The following is a 17,945-nucleotide window of genomic DNA, read 5'->3' on the forward strand; positions in this document are numbered from 1 at the left end:
TTAACAACAAGGTTGCCGGTTCGATTCCCACATGGACCTCCACAACTAGATCGAAAACAACGGCTTGAGCTTGGAGCTGAGCCACCGGTGGGCAGCCAGTTGGCTCAGTGGTTGGAGCATGGTGCTCATAACACCAAGGTTGCCAGCTGGATTCCAACATGGGCCAGTGAGCGGCGCTCTCCACAGCTGGACTGAAAAAAACAATGATTTGACTTCCTGGAAAAACACACGATTCCCCAATATTCCCCAGTTACATTAAAAAAAAGTATGAAAAACTCTGATAATACAGTGCCTGGCATGAAGTCGGCACACAATAAATTGGTAGCTCCTGTTATAACAACTAATTGCTATATTGCTGATTTGAAAGATAAATATAGAATTGAAACTGGCAGGCAGCAGGAGAACCTGGCTGAGAGAGGGAACTTTTTGAGACTGATGATTTGATTGTTCCACCAAGGCCTCTTAAAACATCCATTTATTTTAGTTGCAAGTTGAATATTGTCCACGTTGATAATTGCTATGAATAATTAAGGAACAATGGCGTCCACTGACATTCTGATAGCACTTGCGTGATTAGCTAAATATAGCTTCTTATAACCCTTTCGGTATTGACACACAAAACCTAAACCCCTAACACTGTGAAACTAAGTTGGTAGGGCAATATAGTTACACAAAATAATAAACAGGAAAGTAATAATTTTTTATTACTTGGGTCCCCATCTTGGTTGATTTTATTTTATTTTTTTTTAGTATATTTTCTTGCTGGGGTATAACGTTCATAGAGAAATGTGCACAAAGCATAAATGAACAGCTTGATGCGTTTTCACAAAGTGAACACAACCTTGTAACCAACACACACATCAAGAAACAGAACATCTCCTGGACTGCAGAAGCCCCTTCATCTCCCCTCTTGGCTGATGGTTTCTGTTTTCGTTTCTTCTTCTCCTCCTCCTCCTCCTTCTTCTCTGAGATATAACTTACAAACCATAAAATGTATCCATATTAAATGTAAAATTTGATGAATTTTCCTGAAGTCATATAGTTATGCAATCATCACTACCATCCAGTTTTAGAATATTTCCATCACTCCAAAAAGTTCCCTAGTATCTCTTCAACACCAGTCCCCTCTTCCATCCCTAGCCCCAGGGAATCACTGATCTGCTTTCTGTCTCCAGAGTTTCGTCTTTACTAAAATGTTCATATAAGTAAAAGCATACAAGAGTGAACATACAATAGTACTCTTTTATGTTGTGATTGGTTTTTTTAATCATAAAATATGTAAAAATGAATATGGCCACATTAGAGTGTCCCAAGTGTGGTACATAAAATAACTTTAGATGTCTGGTAGACAAATATTCGATACCTTATTTTTGTGTTTTTTCTAAGATACGTGGAAATAATTAGCACATCAAGCCACAGATAATATTATCTGATGCCACAGATAACATTGCTTAGATCAAGAATAGGTTTTGAAACCAATCAATTTAAGAAGTATGCTAGTACAACAGAGATAGTGCACAGATAATACAAAAATTATAAGGGTGTGTGCAAATGAATGAAGCCAGTAAAATAGTGGTGTAAATTAAGATAGAGAAATTATTTCTGTGAGCCCTGAAATTCTCTGTATATCAATAAGTATGTAGCCTTTTAAAAATACTATTCAGAATTTCAAGGCCATTCAGGTATTTTATTGACCATGTCAACAATTTTTTACAGAGGACCTTCTATGTGCTAGATGCATGTTCATCTAAAGAGTCTAGTCAAACTGCTTTTGTATTTACTTCATAAATATTTTCTGAAGGAATTGGATGATTTGAGCGTAGTGACACACAGGAGTATGTGGTTATTTGTGTGCTTGCACGTTGCCACAAAGGTTCTGGCCAGACAAGAAAAACCAGAATTCAGGGAAGAGAGAGAAGGTGTGTTTGGATGATGAGGAATTTGGCTCAAGGGAAAGAAGAGGGGAGGATGGTTGTAGCAAAAGCAGAACAGAAAATACCATATTCCAGGGTCAAAGAGCTGACCCTACTGACTAGTGCGGGGTTGAGAAGGGTGAAGAGCTGGTGACAGGACTAGAAGGGCTGATCCGAATGACGACCACTCACAAACTATGAGCTCGGGTCCAACCAGAGGTGTAGTCAGAATATTTAGGCTGCCCCACTTCTGTAGAAGGTATAGAGGATGCGTGGATGGATGGATGGATGGATGGATGGATGGATGGATGGATGGATGGACAGACGGATGGATGATGGAGGGCAGGAAGGAAAGGTTGCTCAGATGGGTGGTCATCTGCTGTATGTCCACACAACTCACGTCCATCTCTGTCATGTAAGACCTAAAATGAAAGTTCAGTATTATGAGCTGCCTTGACATCTGAGAAAACTGCGAGATCTCCAAATGGCCTGACCACCAGTCCTCCTCCCCACTACGCTCCTGTGAATATGGTTCCCTAGACAAACAACTTTCTCGTCGCACGGACCAGGCACAGTTCCTGCTTATTCCTCTGAAGTGGACTTCAGTTCCTGCCAGATTGTTGGGAATTATCCCAACAAACTAGTCACCATCCTCCTGCAGGCACTAAAGGGCACCTCACTCTTTTGATACTATGAACACTCTGTTCCCAAGTGCAGCTCCCGCATGGCTCTGCGTGGTTCGTGGTGTCCTCCTCCCCAGGCTGAGTAGAGGTCACTAATAAACGACCGCTGTTGATCTGTCCAGTGTCAAGTGTCCTTTGGTCATCTCCATAATTCAAGGATGGGAATCTGTCCCTCACTAACAGGGTAGAGAGAAGGTAAGCACAACAATCCTCCCTGTTTTTCCTTCCTAACGGATCCTGGATTAATTCAAGGACCCATCCTCCCCCACGTGACTTAGGAAGTGGTCACCACATCCCCAGCTCAGAGATCAATCCTAACTGGTTTAATTCCATTTTAGTCATCCCTAGACTCCATCATGTGACTCAGCTCTGCTCATTGAAATGTGAGGATATATCTGATAGGAGGTTTCTGGGAAAGCTTTCCTGGCTCCTAAGAGGAGGACACTGGAACAAAAGGCCACTGTCCTACCTCTGGGTATTGCTGGGTCTGGACATGATGCCCTGATCTGCTCCTCGAGTTAACCTGTGACCGTGAGTAGATACAGCTTCCTCTAAAGGAAGCTGAGAAAGAGCTGGAAGACCTGGGTCTTCACCACCACCAGAGAACCACTGAAAAACCCTCATACCTCTGAATACTGCGTTTTCTTATTTATGCCAGTTTGGGTCAGCATTTTCTCTTCCTTTCAATTGAAAATATGCTACAGTGTCTTTAAGCTGTACTGGGAAAAACAAATTCTTAAATCCATCCAAAGGATGGTATCCTTTCCTTAAAGAGTTTTCAGAAGGGCCTTAAGTTTAAAGTTCAAACTAATAGAATACTCCAATGAGATTGATTTAATTAACAGAGATAGGAAATAAACACTGAGTGCCTACTATGTACAGTACCCCTGAGGTAGGTTTTATTATCGCTCCCGTTTTATGGACGTTTGTAGAGATTCAGAAAAGTATGTGACCAGCCCAAGTCACACAAACAGCAAATGTCAGAGCCAGGATTTAAAAGCCAGGTGTCTTGACAAAATCCTGCAGGACTTCCCGTCCTAATTTGGTCTGGCTGGAAGCTAGGAAGCCAAAAAGAAGCCAAAATGAAGGAGTTTTAGTAGGCATTTTTTAAACAGAACTAAAGAGTTTTTCCTTATTTTTTAGAAAAGACAAAGCCACAGCAACCTCTCACTTTTCCTGCCACATTTGAATCAGACACAAAAGTATGTGAAAATGCAAAATTGCTTGTGAGATGTACAATCAATCAGTCAACAAATATTTATTGAGCTCGTAATATGGGCCTGGCAGCAGGAATAACTGCTGGGTGCTGTTTTATAGTCCCACTGAGAGAAAGGCTAGATTGTAGTACAAACTCCATAAAAATAGAATTTTTAAACGCCACTCTAAGCTTACAGGTCTGGCTTTTTTTTTAAAGCATCTAAAATGCAGTTGAACACTGCTTATAAATAAGGATTTGGACTCTAGTGTCAGGAAGGCTGAGGTTCAAATCCCAGCTCTCCCTCTTCTTGCTGTGTGACCTTAAGCAAGTTCTTATCTCACTGAGCCTCAGTTTTCTGATCTGTAAAATGGAAATAATAATATTATTTAGTTCAAAAGGCAATTGTGCTGATGAAATCAGATAATGCCAGGTTCATATTGTATTCAACAGATGTTAGAGAACATTACTTGTTATCATTTTATTATTCCTTTTGAAAAAGTAGATGCCTCTACTCTCCCATGTAGAGATATGGAGCGGGAGCAAAAGGGAAGGCTGGCTGCCGGGCCGGATTATGCCGGAGGTTGTAAATCCACTCTTTTGGTTCTTCCTGTAGTTTCCTTTCCTCCTTCCTCCCATTCAAGAAGGGTGCTGATTTGGGAATACTGTCTAGAGTCTGGAACCCTTTGGAAGGTGGTGCAGCCAGGCACTGGGACAAACTCAGAAGGATTCCTCGGGCCCCATATGGCAGGCATGCAGCAGAGGACCCTAGCGCCACGGGGGATCACATGGGGGGGAGCCAACAGATCCCTCCGCGACGGTGTGACTGATGACCCAGCGCCAGAATCATCCCTCCCCCACCCTGGCCTCGCTCAAACCCCCAGACCTGTGTGAAACGCAGTGTGTGTGGCTGAGGAGTAGGTGAGGGGCGTGTGCCCAGGAAAGACTGCAGTTAGAGGGTGTACACCAGCCCTGCACTCAGAGGGGACTTCTAGGTATGAAGCTTCTTTCTGGTCCACCTATGTCATGGACTGAGATTCATACCATCTATGGCAAGAATTCAAAGTTGCTTGTTCCACCCGGAAGCCTGGTGGATACAAGGTTCACAGATTCTATAGCAAAGAATAGAAAAGAAGGTAAACGTGTGGTCGCCACTCCATGCCTGTCACCTGGACGAGAGCACGCTGGTTGCAATCGTCCAGAGGCCTTTGGCCTGGGCTTGGGCGCAAACAAGGAAGCAAACGCGGGAGAGGAAGAACATAAACACACTGGCAGAAAACTGCCGCCTTTCACAGCCTTCCACACCCAATTCTTAGTAAATCCAGAGATTTGGATATGTAGCTAGGGTTTGGCAATTAAAACTGTTATGTTGCAACACCTTTCCCGTTGAAATTGGTTAAGGCATATGGTTTGTGAATTGGTGGATGTGACAACACAGCCTTCGGAGCAAACATCTGACTCTCCCCCAGGCCCCCCGCTGTGAATGTCAGCGCTTTTTCAGAAGCAAATTGAACTACCAAATCTCTTTAATTTTGAAACTACTATTTTCCGAATAAATATGCTGGGTTTTATGTGGCAATCAATCAATCAATCAATCAATCAATCAATCAAATCAGCGCTGACAGCTTAAACCCAAGTTTATGAAGCTTCAGGCCACAGCAGCGGGCCTCGGCTCCAGGGCTGCACCCTGAAGGGTGAGCAGCTCTGACTCAAATGAACCAGAGCTTGGATTTCACTGTTTTCATCACCTTAACATTTACATTCTGAGAGCCTGGGGAAATGGATCTCTGAGACACAGAACATTAACCTTTGCTATAGCAAAAGTCTTGGCTGTCTTCAAGAGCCTAAGAAAAACATGGTACTCCTCCCCATTGCATCCTGGAGTCACTTGAAAAGGTCAAAATATGGGAGGAGCTCTGACAGCAGTGAAATCTCAGGAAATCTTAGAGCTTACAAGGACTGCAGCTACCATCTAAATCTCCTCTGTCATTTTATGCATGAGTAAACAGGCACAGGAGAAACGAGAGAAGTTGAGCAAAGTCACATTGCTGGATGGTCGGTCACCTGTGACTGCAGACCATGCTTCCTGACTCTGTCTATTCATTCACTATAATGAACTGTTGTTGGTGACCATTTAGAGGCCTCTGTGGTTGTGTGGGTCATAGTGGGGAACAGGGCCCCAACTTCTCGTATGGAAGTGAGAGAGGCCCAAAATCCCTATCCCTACTTCCTGGAAGCAGGGCTATAGCCTAGGCTAAGCCAACAGAACATTTCCATCCAGTCTCACTGTAATGTCCAACCTGCCCATCACCTCCATGTTCGTTTCTTAGGAACAGACTATTCTGACCAGAGCCACATGTCTTAATAATACATTTGCCTGGTGACCAGTTCACTCAGTAACCAGTTTGCATAATGAACAGTTTGCCTAAAATTCACACCTCTTTTGAGTTTTTTGCATTCATTCGACTGCCCTATTCTTTTTTTTTTTTTTTGTATTTTTACAGATTTAAAAAATTATTTTCCTCTGCAGGTTTTGTCCCCCCTGCTAAATTTTGTATTTCTGATTAAGTATTTGTGAAATGTGTCACCTTTTACAAACAATGAAATTGTTCTTTATTGTTGTGGGCACCTTTTGATAATATATGAACTTTCAAACACACTGTAAGGGATCTTTTTGCAAGTTTGTATGAAGACTATTTCTTCAAAGTTGTATGTTTACAGTAAGAGACACTTACTGAATTTGATATTCAAGATATTAAATTCAGAATAATCCTAAGTTTTAAGCACAAAATGGAGTGATCTTGGTCAGCAATTGATCTGACTTTAGCAGTGGGATGAGACCAACATGGCTGACGATTAATGGTAATTAATGTCTGATTACAATGAATACGAATATACTAGACCAAATGTGTAATACTGGGTTCATCATCCATTCAAGTCCACAAACAAGTACTGAGCTGACTCTACCAATAAAAGAACTAATGCTTCTCAGAGGCCCACTGCACGCCAAGTCGGGGCTGAACCGCGTACTTAAGTTTTCTCTTTCAGCTGCACTCCCTGAGGGCAGGGCCTCCTCTTCGCTCACTGCTGTGTCCTCGGCTGGCCCATAACTATCTGCAGACTAACTGGACGGTCCTGTTTGCTGGGACTGTTATTATCTATCACCTCAAGTGTACAGGTGAGGAAATTCAGGTCAGGAGTTGTCACTTGTCCAAGGACACCAGGTAGGGCAGCACGACCATGACCATGGAGTCCGCACTCCTAACACAGGGGAGTGTGACCTCATCCCTGTACCCTAACGACTAAAATTGGGTGTGCGTTGGGAGGAGAGGAAGACATATTCAACACAGTTTTAATGCTGCTTAGTTCTGGGGGCGGGTGAGTAGGTACAGAGGTCGCTGGGAAGGGATGGCTCTGAAACGACTCTCTAAGGTCTCTAAATGACTTTTATTGGGGGTAGAACATTCCAGGAGGAGCCCAAGCTTCATAGGGAGCCTTGGGACAGAATACAATCAGGAGTCAGAGGGCAGGGGTATACCTGAGTGGCCTGTGCAATGTGTTGTAGCTTTCCAACAAAAGATTAGCAAGATGGTGAGAGAAGAAGCATTCTGAAACCCTAAGACATAAATATGGGACTAAACAAAGAGATTAACCTTGACCTCTCTATTTTTCTTCATCTCATGTATATTACATTTATTTTCTCTAGAAATTAAAAGTGTCTCAAATGCTCATGTGCTTTTGGCCTAGTGTCATTGTGCTAACAGTAGTCACTAACATTTTGTATAAAAATAAAACTGCGGTTAGGAATGTAAAATGGTACAGCATTCTGGAAAAGACTTTGGCAAGTTCTTTAAAAACTAAGCATACACTTATCCTACAACCCAGCAATCACAGTCCTGGGCATTTATCCCAGAGAAATGAAAATTTATGTCCACACAAAGACATGATGGTTCATAGCAGCCTTACTTGTAATAGCCCCAAACTAAAAACAGCCAAAGTTGTCATTTACCATTTACAATAGGTAAATGATTAAACAAACTGTGGTACATGCATATCATGGAATACTATCCAACAATAAAAAGGAACAACTGATACAGGCAACAACTTGGATGGATCTCAAAGGCATTATGCTAAGTGGAAAAAACCAATCTCATGCTGTATGATTCCACTTATATGGTATTCTCAAAATGACAAAATTATAGAGCTGAAGAGCTGATTAGTGGTTGCCAGGGGTAGGAATAGTGGGAGGAAGGGTAGGTGTGACTAGAATAGGGCAGCACAAGGGAGATCTTCGTGGTGATGGAACAGTTCTCTATCTTGACTGCAGTGCTGGTTATGCAGTTCTGTACAGGTGATAAAACAGCAAACACATCCAATGTACCAATGTCAGTTTCTTAGTTTTGATATTGTACTATAGTTCCCTGAGCTGTAACTAGTAAGGACAACTGGATGAAGGATACAAGGGACCTCTCTGTACTATCTTGGCAACTTCCTGTGAATATATAAGTATTTAAAAATAGCAAGTTAGATAAAAAATTTAAAAATTGGGGTTGAAAGTATCACCTGATTTCTCAAATTTCCTTTCATAACCATTCTGCAGAAATTCTAGTAAGGTGAAAAGATGGATATGCCTTTCATATACAGAAAGCTTCTTTATTCCTTTTATAGCTTCTTAATATTCCATTTCATGGCTGTACATATACTTTTTAATCCAGACCCTTACCGATGAATGTTTAGGTTATTTCCAATTTTTTGCTATTGCAAAGCATTATTATTATAGTTACACGAATCACCTTACACATAAATCATTTTACCCATTGCATTTAGGATTATGAAGTACAAATTCCTTGAAGCAGCAAAACTGGTTTTCTTAACAACTATGCTATAATCTATATTTATGCTTTTATATATTAAGCAATATATAAATTTTTTCTGAAAAACTTATTTCTGAAAATAGATATTTACATACACATTCTTAGTGCCAAAAACTTTACTGTACTTCAAGTTACTGTACACATTCAATGTTAATAAAACATTTCTATTTGATTAATTTAAACTAGTCATTTATTTATTGGTGTTAGTTTAAACATTTTTTTGTTATACATTTACTATTATAATACAGCTCATTTTTACACGATCCAGAGATAATGTGGTAAAATTTTGTCTCCCTAAAGATAACTACACATAGAATAAGCTTGGTATTAATTCAGAAACATATTCCAGCCCCAGTGTTATAAATGGGCTCTACTATATTAAACAAAATGAATTTTCTCCAGTAAAAAAAAACTTTGGGGGAGGGGCTGGCCGGTGGCTCAGGCAGTTAGAGCTCTATGCTCCTAACTCCGAAGGCTGCCGGTTGGATTCCCACATGGGCCAGTGGGCTCTCAACCACAAGGGTGCCAGTTCAATTCCTGGAGTCCAGCAAGGGATGGTGGGCTCTGCCCCGTGCAACTAGCAACGGGAAACTGGACCAGGATCTGAGCTGTGCCCTCCACAACTAAGAATGAAAGGACAAGTTGATTTGGAAAAAAGTCCTGGAAGTACACACTGTTCCCCAATAAAGTCCTGTTCTCCTCCCCCCCCCCCCAATTTTTTTTGTTGTTGTTGTTAAATCTAGTCAAGTAATCAGCATCAAAATGTTTGGGATGCTACGAAGCATCTCTAATGCCCGGAAATGAGTTTTAGCCATCCTCTGAAAGTTCACGGTACAGCGTGTGGGTGAAGATTTCTGGGCAACCTTTCCCTCTTTCAGCCTTTGCTGGTGTGAAGCCAAAATGTAAGCTTTGAGTCTGGGTTTTGCAACCCACAAAAAACGTGGTTAAGGCCAAAGAACAGAAGTATTTATACTTTTGGAGGCCTCGTGGTTTCTTTCATGAGTCACGTGGTGCCGGCCCTAACAGTGGGTTCTGCGCCTTCTGCTGTTTGCTGCAGCCAGTCAAGTGGGGCGAGCGCCCTCTAGGGGTGAGCTTCGGGAACAAAACCGACACGACAGCTGGGACAGGGTCAGTGGGGATTCACCTGGATGGCCTTTCCTAAGCAGCTACGCTTCTAAAGCTTCCAGAAACTAAATTCTATCAGTGCGGTACCAGAAATAAAGTGATGGACCAGTGTTAGTGCGTGCGAGTGCATGCATGCATACACGCTTATAAAATCGGAGTATCTCTGCAAGGAGAAGCAGGAAACGAATAACCGTGCTCACCTCCTAGAAGGGAATGTCATAAGGGTGATGGGGATAGAAGGGAGACTCACTTCCTACCCCCCAAATTCATTATGAAAAGCTTTCAAACATACAGGAAAGTTGGATGAATAGTGCAATGAATTCCCACCTACTCACCACTTAGATTCCACTGAGCTTGTCATTTGCCATATTTCCATTTTTTTACCTCTGTTAATTTGCCTGATTATTTGGTTAGAAACGCACATTTCACAGTAAAATCTTTATACCCTTTGAATTTTGTATTGTGTATATATCATCTATCCAAATAAATTTATTAGTAATAATAATCACCTTTGAGAGGAATCGTGAGGGAGGATCAAATTAAATGACAAGACATAGGTAAAATACCTGCACAGTGCCAAGCACGGAGAGCACCTACTCAGTAAATGCTAACTCTGGTTATTCTCAGATTTCCCTTCACTTGCTCTTTAGTTCCACAGGCAACTCATCGCCTTTGATTTCACCCTGAGGAGGCAGCACAGACGAGACAGGGCTGTTGCTGGAGCAGAGGACCAGGCTCCAAAAAGCTCAGTGACTCACAGGCAGCCAGGTACCAAGGGGTCCCCACACAGGCCTGGTGTCTGGGCCTTTTCCCAATCCAGCCCTCTTCCATTTTCCCAAGCCCTCTCATGTTCTCCAAGGCTCCTCCTGGCAGGCCCAGAGCAGGAGCCATAATCACACCCTGCAGGTAAGTGGCAGGGCCTCCAGACCACCCTGTGAGAAGCAGACCAATGAGCAGTGAAGAGGCCCTGGGCAGCCTGGCACTTAACCCTTCCGGGCTGCTCCGAGAAAAATGCTTCATGTCTCCAAATACCCACCTTTTCCCACAGACTATCTTGTAATAAGTTTCCCTATTTTCTGATATCAGAATTATAACATAAATATAAAATATAATTCAGTGTGTGGTAAAAACCAAGTAGTTAGAGATAGTATGCTAACTATGTCTCTTTTTCTCTCTATGCATACAAATGTATATATAACATATATACTACGTTATATATGTTATATGTGCATATTATATTACATATGATATGATAAAGATTTTAAATTAATTTATTTAGAGAATCTCATAGAGAATCTAGTTAGACTCTCTACTTGGTTTTTACCACATACTGAATTATATTTGGCCAGACTAACCCTTTTCCTAGCCAAAGACCGTAAGTCTCCATCTCTCACTTTTCTAGATAAACTAGCTGAGTCACCACCTACTCTGTTAACCACCATCAATGCTCCTCTGGAGTCTCAGGCCTTCCTGCCAACTGTCTACGAATCCAGAGACTGACTCCAGTCCTGTGGAGAGAGAATTGGAGAACTCGGCTGCCCCTCAAGGGCCCTGTTTTTCAGCTATCTGGTCTCTGCCACTGCTCACTGGACACCAATGAGAGCAGGTTCCTTAAAGCCACATGTGCTGCTCCACTTCCTGGAGGCTGCTCCCTCGAACTTGATCCCGCTCATGTGCAACTGTCCTTGGAGAAGAGGCCCTTTCCACAGGACGTCAGTGGACCTGGACACATTCTGTCTGGGCGTCAGTTCATAGCCAGTCGCTATGGAAGTGCCCGCAACAAAGGCCAGGGAAACCCTAATAATAACAATGGTTGGCATTTACTGAGCATTTACTGTGCAGCGTGCACTGCACAAGATGCTTTAAATACATTACTGCATTCAACTTATCACCTCAATCCCTTTACAAGGTAGGCATTGCTCCCTGGTTTGAGCCTTGCCCTTCTGGTGATTTCCTCTTGGAAGACCTTAATTTATTATTAAAAAATTAACATTTATATGACACTATGTGGCAGACACTTTCCTAAGCAGCTTTACAAACATTAACTCATTTAACCCTCATAACAGTTCTATGAGGTAGGCACTGCTATTACCTTGATTGCAATAGACTAAATGTTTTGTGCCTCCAAAATCCATATGGTGAAAGCTAATCCCTAATCTGATGGTATTTGGAGGTGGGGCCTTTGGGAGGTGATTAGTATTCTTACAAAAGAAACCCCAGACTCTTCCTGTAAGTGGCCTGAGGTGACCTCTGAAAATGGTTCACTATTCACTTGACCCAGAGAACCCCACAAAATCAGGTAATTCGTGACATTCAAGTCTACGTGTTCACCTTAAGAACACTCGTGAAACTGCCCAGGCCATCAAGGATATGCATATCCAAAAAGCCACCAAGCATCTAAAGGATGTCACGTCACAGAAGCAATGTGTGCTGTTCCGTTATCACATGGTGGAGTTGGGAGGTGTACCCAGGCAAAACAGTGCGGCGGGACACAGGGTCGGTGGCCCAAAAAGAGTGCAGAATTTTTGCTGCACATGCTTAAAAAGCAGAAAATGCTGCTGAACCTAAGGGTTTAGGTGCAGACTCTCTGGTCATGGAGCACAGCCAGGTGAACAAAGCTCCCGAGATGTAGCGCGGAGTGTAGAGAGCTCACGAGCAGATTAACCCGTACGTGAGCCCCCTGCCACCCTGAGGTAAATGATCCTCCCTGAGAAAGAGCAGATTGCTCCCAAACCATAAGAGGAGGTTGCAGAAGAAAACAACATCCCAGAAGGAACTGAAGACACAAAAACTTATGGTCTAAGAGTAAATTCAGCATCAAATAAATGCTAATAAAAGTAAAAAGAGAGCGAGACCCCAGAGGTCTCCCTCACCCTTTCTACATTAGCTCTCACCAGATACTAAATCTTCTGGCACCTAGGTCTTGGACTTTCCAGACTCTAGAACTTTAAGAAATAAATTTCTGTTGTTTATAAGCAACCCAGTCTATGGTATTTTGTGATAGCAACCCAAACAGACAAAGACACCGATTTAACAGACGAGAGAGCTGAGATATAAAGGCCACTAGTGATGAGCTCAAAGTCATCCAGCGAGTAAGTGTAAAGCTGGGATGCCTGTTCCGGCCAGTGGAGCAGGATCTCTAAAGAGAAACATGTGCACAGGAACTATGTTGGCAAGGGTATGGTGAACTAGGCACTTTCAGACATTGCGTGTGGGAAGGTAAATTTGGAAATCAATGTGACAATACTGAACACAATTTAAAATGCACATAGCTGCTTTGATTTTAAAAATCTTCCTCTAGAAATTAGTTTTCTGCATTTTCATGCCTGTACAAAGACATATGGACAAGGCATTCCATTGTATTATGTTTGTAATAATAAAGACTAGAAGCCTAGGGCATAATATAATAGGATGTCAGTTACATAAATTATGATACAGCCACACTCGAAAATACTATACAGCTGTGAAGACAAATGAGGGAAATCTACTTACACTGATATGCAAAGTCCTACAAGATGTATTTCTAATAAAAAAACAAAGCATGGGGCATTATGTGTGTCTTAAAAGCTAACATTTAAGCTAAAGTTGGGGTTCTGATTTCAGTGAAAAGAGAATAAACATACTCCAGCCTACCTATCACGCTGACTGAAATTATAAATACTTTCAGAATGCATGGTGTAGCTAGCTAAGGATGCTGAAAAGCAAATGGTAGCAGGTGAATTTGTGAAAGAGACCAGAATCCGAAGGTCTGCCAAACTCGTCGGGAGTTCACAATTCTTTTCCTTCAGTATTGCCCAGCCTGGCCTCAAAGGCAGCTGCTCAAAACCCAGAAGTGTTCATCAGGTCCAGACAAAAAGAGCTCCAAGAGAAGCCCTCTCTTTCTGATCTGAGGAGTGTGTGTGTGGGGGTGTACTCCATTTAGGTTTTTGTTTTTCTTTTTCCTGTTCTCCCCTGCCCCAGCCTGTAGGCAATACCCTGCTGTTGGGGGCAGCAGCCAGCAGCATGTGGGCAGACACTTACAACTCAGGGAGCGGAAATTTGTCTCTAACCAGAGGAGCTATGGTTCCGAGAGCATGGAGAGAATCCCATTGCTTTGTTTCTCTCCCTGTCCTCCCTTGGTCCCAGAGGCAGACACAGTAGTGGGAAGTGCACAACAGAGCAGGGAAACTGAAGTCCCCCCACAAGTCTGTATGTTGAAGTCCTAACCTCAGTACCTTAGAATATGACTACATTTGTAGACAGGGCCTTATAAGAGGTAATTAAGGTCAAATGAGATTGTCAGGGTGGGCCCTCATCCAATATGACTGGTGTCCTTATACGAAGAGGGGATAGGACACAGACATGTACATGCACAGAGGAAAGACTGTGTAATGACAGAGCAAGAAAGCAAGGAGAGAAGCCTCAGGAGAAAGCAACCCTGCAGGCACTTGGATCTTGGACTTCCAGCCTCCAGAAATGAGAAAAAATGAATTTCTGTTGTTTAAGCTACCCAGTTTGTGGTATTTTGTTATGGTGGCCGTAGCAAACTAATATACCTCACTTTCTGGCTGGAGGACTGGGAAGGGAGGCTCGAGTGCATCAGAAAGTATTGGGGGATATCAAGAGAGACATCCCCGAAAGCTGTGTATAAACTCCCAGGCTCACCCCAGGGCTTACCCTCCAGATCAGACCCTAATGAGCACATCAAAGGCTTAGCCAACTGAGCTACAGGGTAGCACACCGCCCAGGTCCCGGACTGACTACTGCAGGGCGCGCATATGGAACTGCAAATGCTTTCAAACTGAGGTTGGGTGTTTCACTTTACGCAACTTAATATTAAGGAAAACAGCTGTTTCAATAACTGAAGTTAAAGTTTCTCCTGGATCCCAGAATTTAGACCATATTTATAAATGTATAATTCAGCTATTTCCGGTTTAAACGGGCTTGTTGGGCTAGTCTGGGAAATGTTATCATTTTTACTATTTTCTACTGAGAAAATATTTTCCAATTTATGTATCAAACAACTCAATGAACTTTTGAAATACAACACGATTTTACATTGGAGTTATTTGTGCAGTGGTTTTTTTACAATTGTATATAAAAATTTTTTACTGTAAAATTGAGTTAATGTATAAAATACTACTTTATGCCATAATAATATATATTAGTACTTTAAAAAAACAAACAAACAAAAAAACTGAGCTGAGTTTGACATCACAGACCACAGCAGGCAGGTTGAAACTTGCAACCTGAACCTAACCTTCTGGATTACCTGTGAAAATTTTAAATATCAGCATTCTCTAGTCAGACTGACAAAGAAATAGAAAGAAAAGACAGGTTACTAATTTCAAAAATGGAAAAGGGGATGCCTTATAGTCTTTAAACATGAATCTTATGAACAATTCAACACATAAAAATTTGGCAACTTAGATGAAATGGACCTATTCCTTGAAAAGTACCAACCACAATTTGCCCAAGAATAAATAGATAACCTGCATAATCCTATATTTATTAAAGAAACAAAATTTGTATTTAAAAACTCCCTGAAAAAGAAATCTCCAGATGGTTACAGTTACAAATTCTACCAAACATTTAAAGAGGAAATAAAACCAATTCCACACAATCTCTCTTAGAAAACAGGAGAGGAAGGAACATTTCCCAACTCATTTTGAGGCCAACATTACCCTGATATCCAAACCAGACAAGATAATAAAAGAAAACTGTAGACCAATTATCTTTCATGAACACAGACATAAATCTCAACAAAATATTATCAAGTCAAATCCAGCAATATATATGTGTATGTGTGTGTATATCTATAGCTCACTATAACCAAGTAGGGTATATACTAAGAATGCAATGTCAGTTCAATATATGACAATTAATCAACCCAATCCACAATGTTAAGAAACTAAGGAAGAAAAATCAAATGATCATATAAATTGATGTAGAAGAAGCATTTGACAAAATTTGTGATAAAAAGACTCAGCAAACTAGGAACAGAGGGAACTTCCTTAGCCTGAAGAAAGACATCTACAAAAAATTTAAAAGAAATATGACACTTACATACTGATGAAAGACTGAACGCTTTTTCTCTCTAAGATGGGGAATAAGGCAAGGATGTCCATTCTCACCACTCCTATTCAATATTGGTACTAGAGGGCTAGAAAAAGAAAGACAGACATATTAGACAAGAAGTAAAAGTGCCTCTTTCACAAACAACATAATTATCTATGTAGACAATCCCATGGAGTCTACAAAAAAGCTTCTAGAAATAGGTTATAGGACATAATGTCAACACCTGAAATTCAATTGTAGTTCTATATATACTAGCAGTAAACATTTGAAAACTGAAATTTAAAAAAATAACATTTACAATAGCCTAAAAAGGGCATAAATACTTAGGTATAAATCTAATAAAATATGTGCAAGATCACTTTGCTGAAACTACAAAATGCCAATGAAAGAAATCAAAGAGGACTGAAGTAAATGGAGAGTTGCGCTGTGTTTATGGATTGGAAGACTCGATATAGTTAGGACAGCAGTTCTTCCCCAAATGTTCTACATATTCAACATGATTTCAATCAAAATTCTACGGAGATTTTTAAAAAAGATGTAGATAAGCTGAATGTAAAACAATTTTGAAAAAGAAGAGTAATGTCAGAGGACTCACACTACTTGATTTTAAAAACTACTATATAGTGCTAGATGGGAGAGGGGTTGGGGATGGGGGAGAAGGTGAACGGATTAGGAAGTACAAATTGGTAGTCACCAAATAGTCATGGGGATATGAAATACAGTATAGGGAACATAATCAATTATGTAAAGACTACATATGTAGGGTGTCTGATGGGTACTGGACTTATGGGGGAAAATCACTTCATAGATTATATAAGTGCCTAACCACTGCCCTGTACACCTGAAACTAATATAAAATAATACTGAATATCAAATATATATATATATGTTCACAGGATGTAAAGTACAACATAGGGAATATAGTCAATGGTATAATAGCTACGAGGTCTGACAATTAAGTTTGCAAACTTGTTTCAACAATGTTGCTAACCTTTTTTGATTTCAGAGGGGATTATTCATTATGAATTTATACCAACTGGACAATTAACCAAAAGTCAGACGACCTGAACTTTTCACCAACAATTCATGGCTCTTGCATCATGACAATGCACCAGCTCACACGGCACTGCCTATGAGGGAGTTTTTATCCAGTAAACAAATCACTGTATTGGAACACCCTCCTTACTCACCTGAACTGGCCCCCAATGACTTCTTTCTTTACTCAAAGATAAAGGAAATATTGAAAGGAAGACATTTTGATGACATTCAGGACATCAAGGGTAATACGATGACAACTCTGATGGCCGTTCCAGAAAGAGAGTTCCAAAATTGCTTTGAAGGGTGGACGAGGCGCTGGCGTCGGTGCATAGCTTCCCAAGGGGAGTACTTCGAAGGTGACCGTAGTGATATTCAGCAGTGAGATGTGTAGCACTTTTTCTAGGATGAGTTCACAAACCTAATTGTCAGACTTTAGTATGTTATGATGTCAGAGGGGTAGTAGACTTGGGGGATTATCACTCTGTGAGGGTCGTAAATGTCTAATCATTGTGTTGTTTTGTACAACTGAAACTAATGTAAATAAATAAATAAATAAATACCCCCCCCTAAATACAATAAAAACTACTATACATCTACACTAATTAAGAGTACAATATTGAAGACGGGATAAACACACAGATCCATGAAACAGAATAGAGTCCACAAACAGACCCACTGAAAACAGACAACTGACTTTTGCATAAAGATGCAAAGGCAATTCAATGGAGAAAAGATGGTCTTTTCTCCAAATGATGTTGAAACAATTGAACATCCATATGCAAAATAACCCTGGTCCTAAACCTCACCTCTTATACAAAAATTAACTCAAAATTGACCATAGATCAGTGTCAAACTTTTTTCAACATTTTTTACCAAGGGCCATGTGTGGTAAAATACACAAACAGCCGGGCCACTCACTCGAGGTGAAGTAGTATTGCCTCACCTGGTTTATTTAAGTAAACTAAATATATTTTTGGAATTTGCTGCGGGCCAATTAACAATGGATTGCGGACTGCAGTTGGCCCGCGGGCCGCAGTTTGGACACCCCTGATATAAATGT

General features: G+C 41.1%; 1 protein-coding gene across 2 annotated transcripts in view; it reads right to left on the reverse strand.

The window, feature by feature from the left end:
• KCTD6 (potassium channel tetramerization domain containing 6) overlaps nt 1-17,945 on the reverse strand; it is a 40,032-nt gene that overhangs the window by 17,092 nt on the left and 4,995 nt on the right. The window contains exons 3-4 of one of the 2 annotated variants that reach the window (XM_081071527.1): nt 17,038-17,284; nt 15,836-15,932 (exon numbers count right to left, since the gene is read on the reverse strand). In XM_081071527.1, coding sequence (XP_080927653.1) covers nt 15,836-15,897 — 62 coding nt within the window. In that variant the 5' untranslated portion in view covers nt 15,898-15,932; nt 17,038-17,284. The remainder of the gene's footprint in view (nt 1-15,835; nt 15,933-17,037; nt 17,285-17,945) is intronic. The other variant, XM_081071526.1, reaches the window with a different exon arrangement.

Source organism: Rhinolophus hipposideros (genome assembly GCF_964194185.1).
Source record: "Rhinolophus hipposideros genome assembly, chromosome: 14".
NCBI classification, from domain to species: Eukaryota; Metazoa; Chordata; class Mammalia; order Chiroptera; family Rhinolophidae; genus Rhinolophus; species Rhinolophus hipposideros.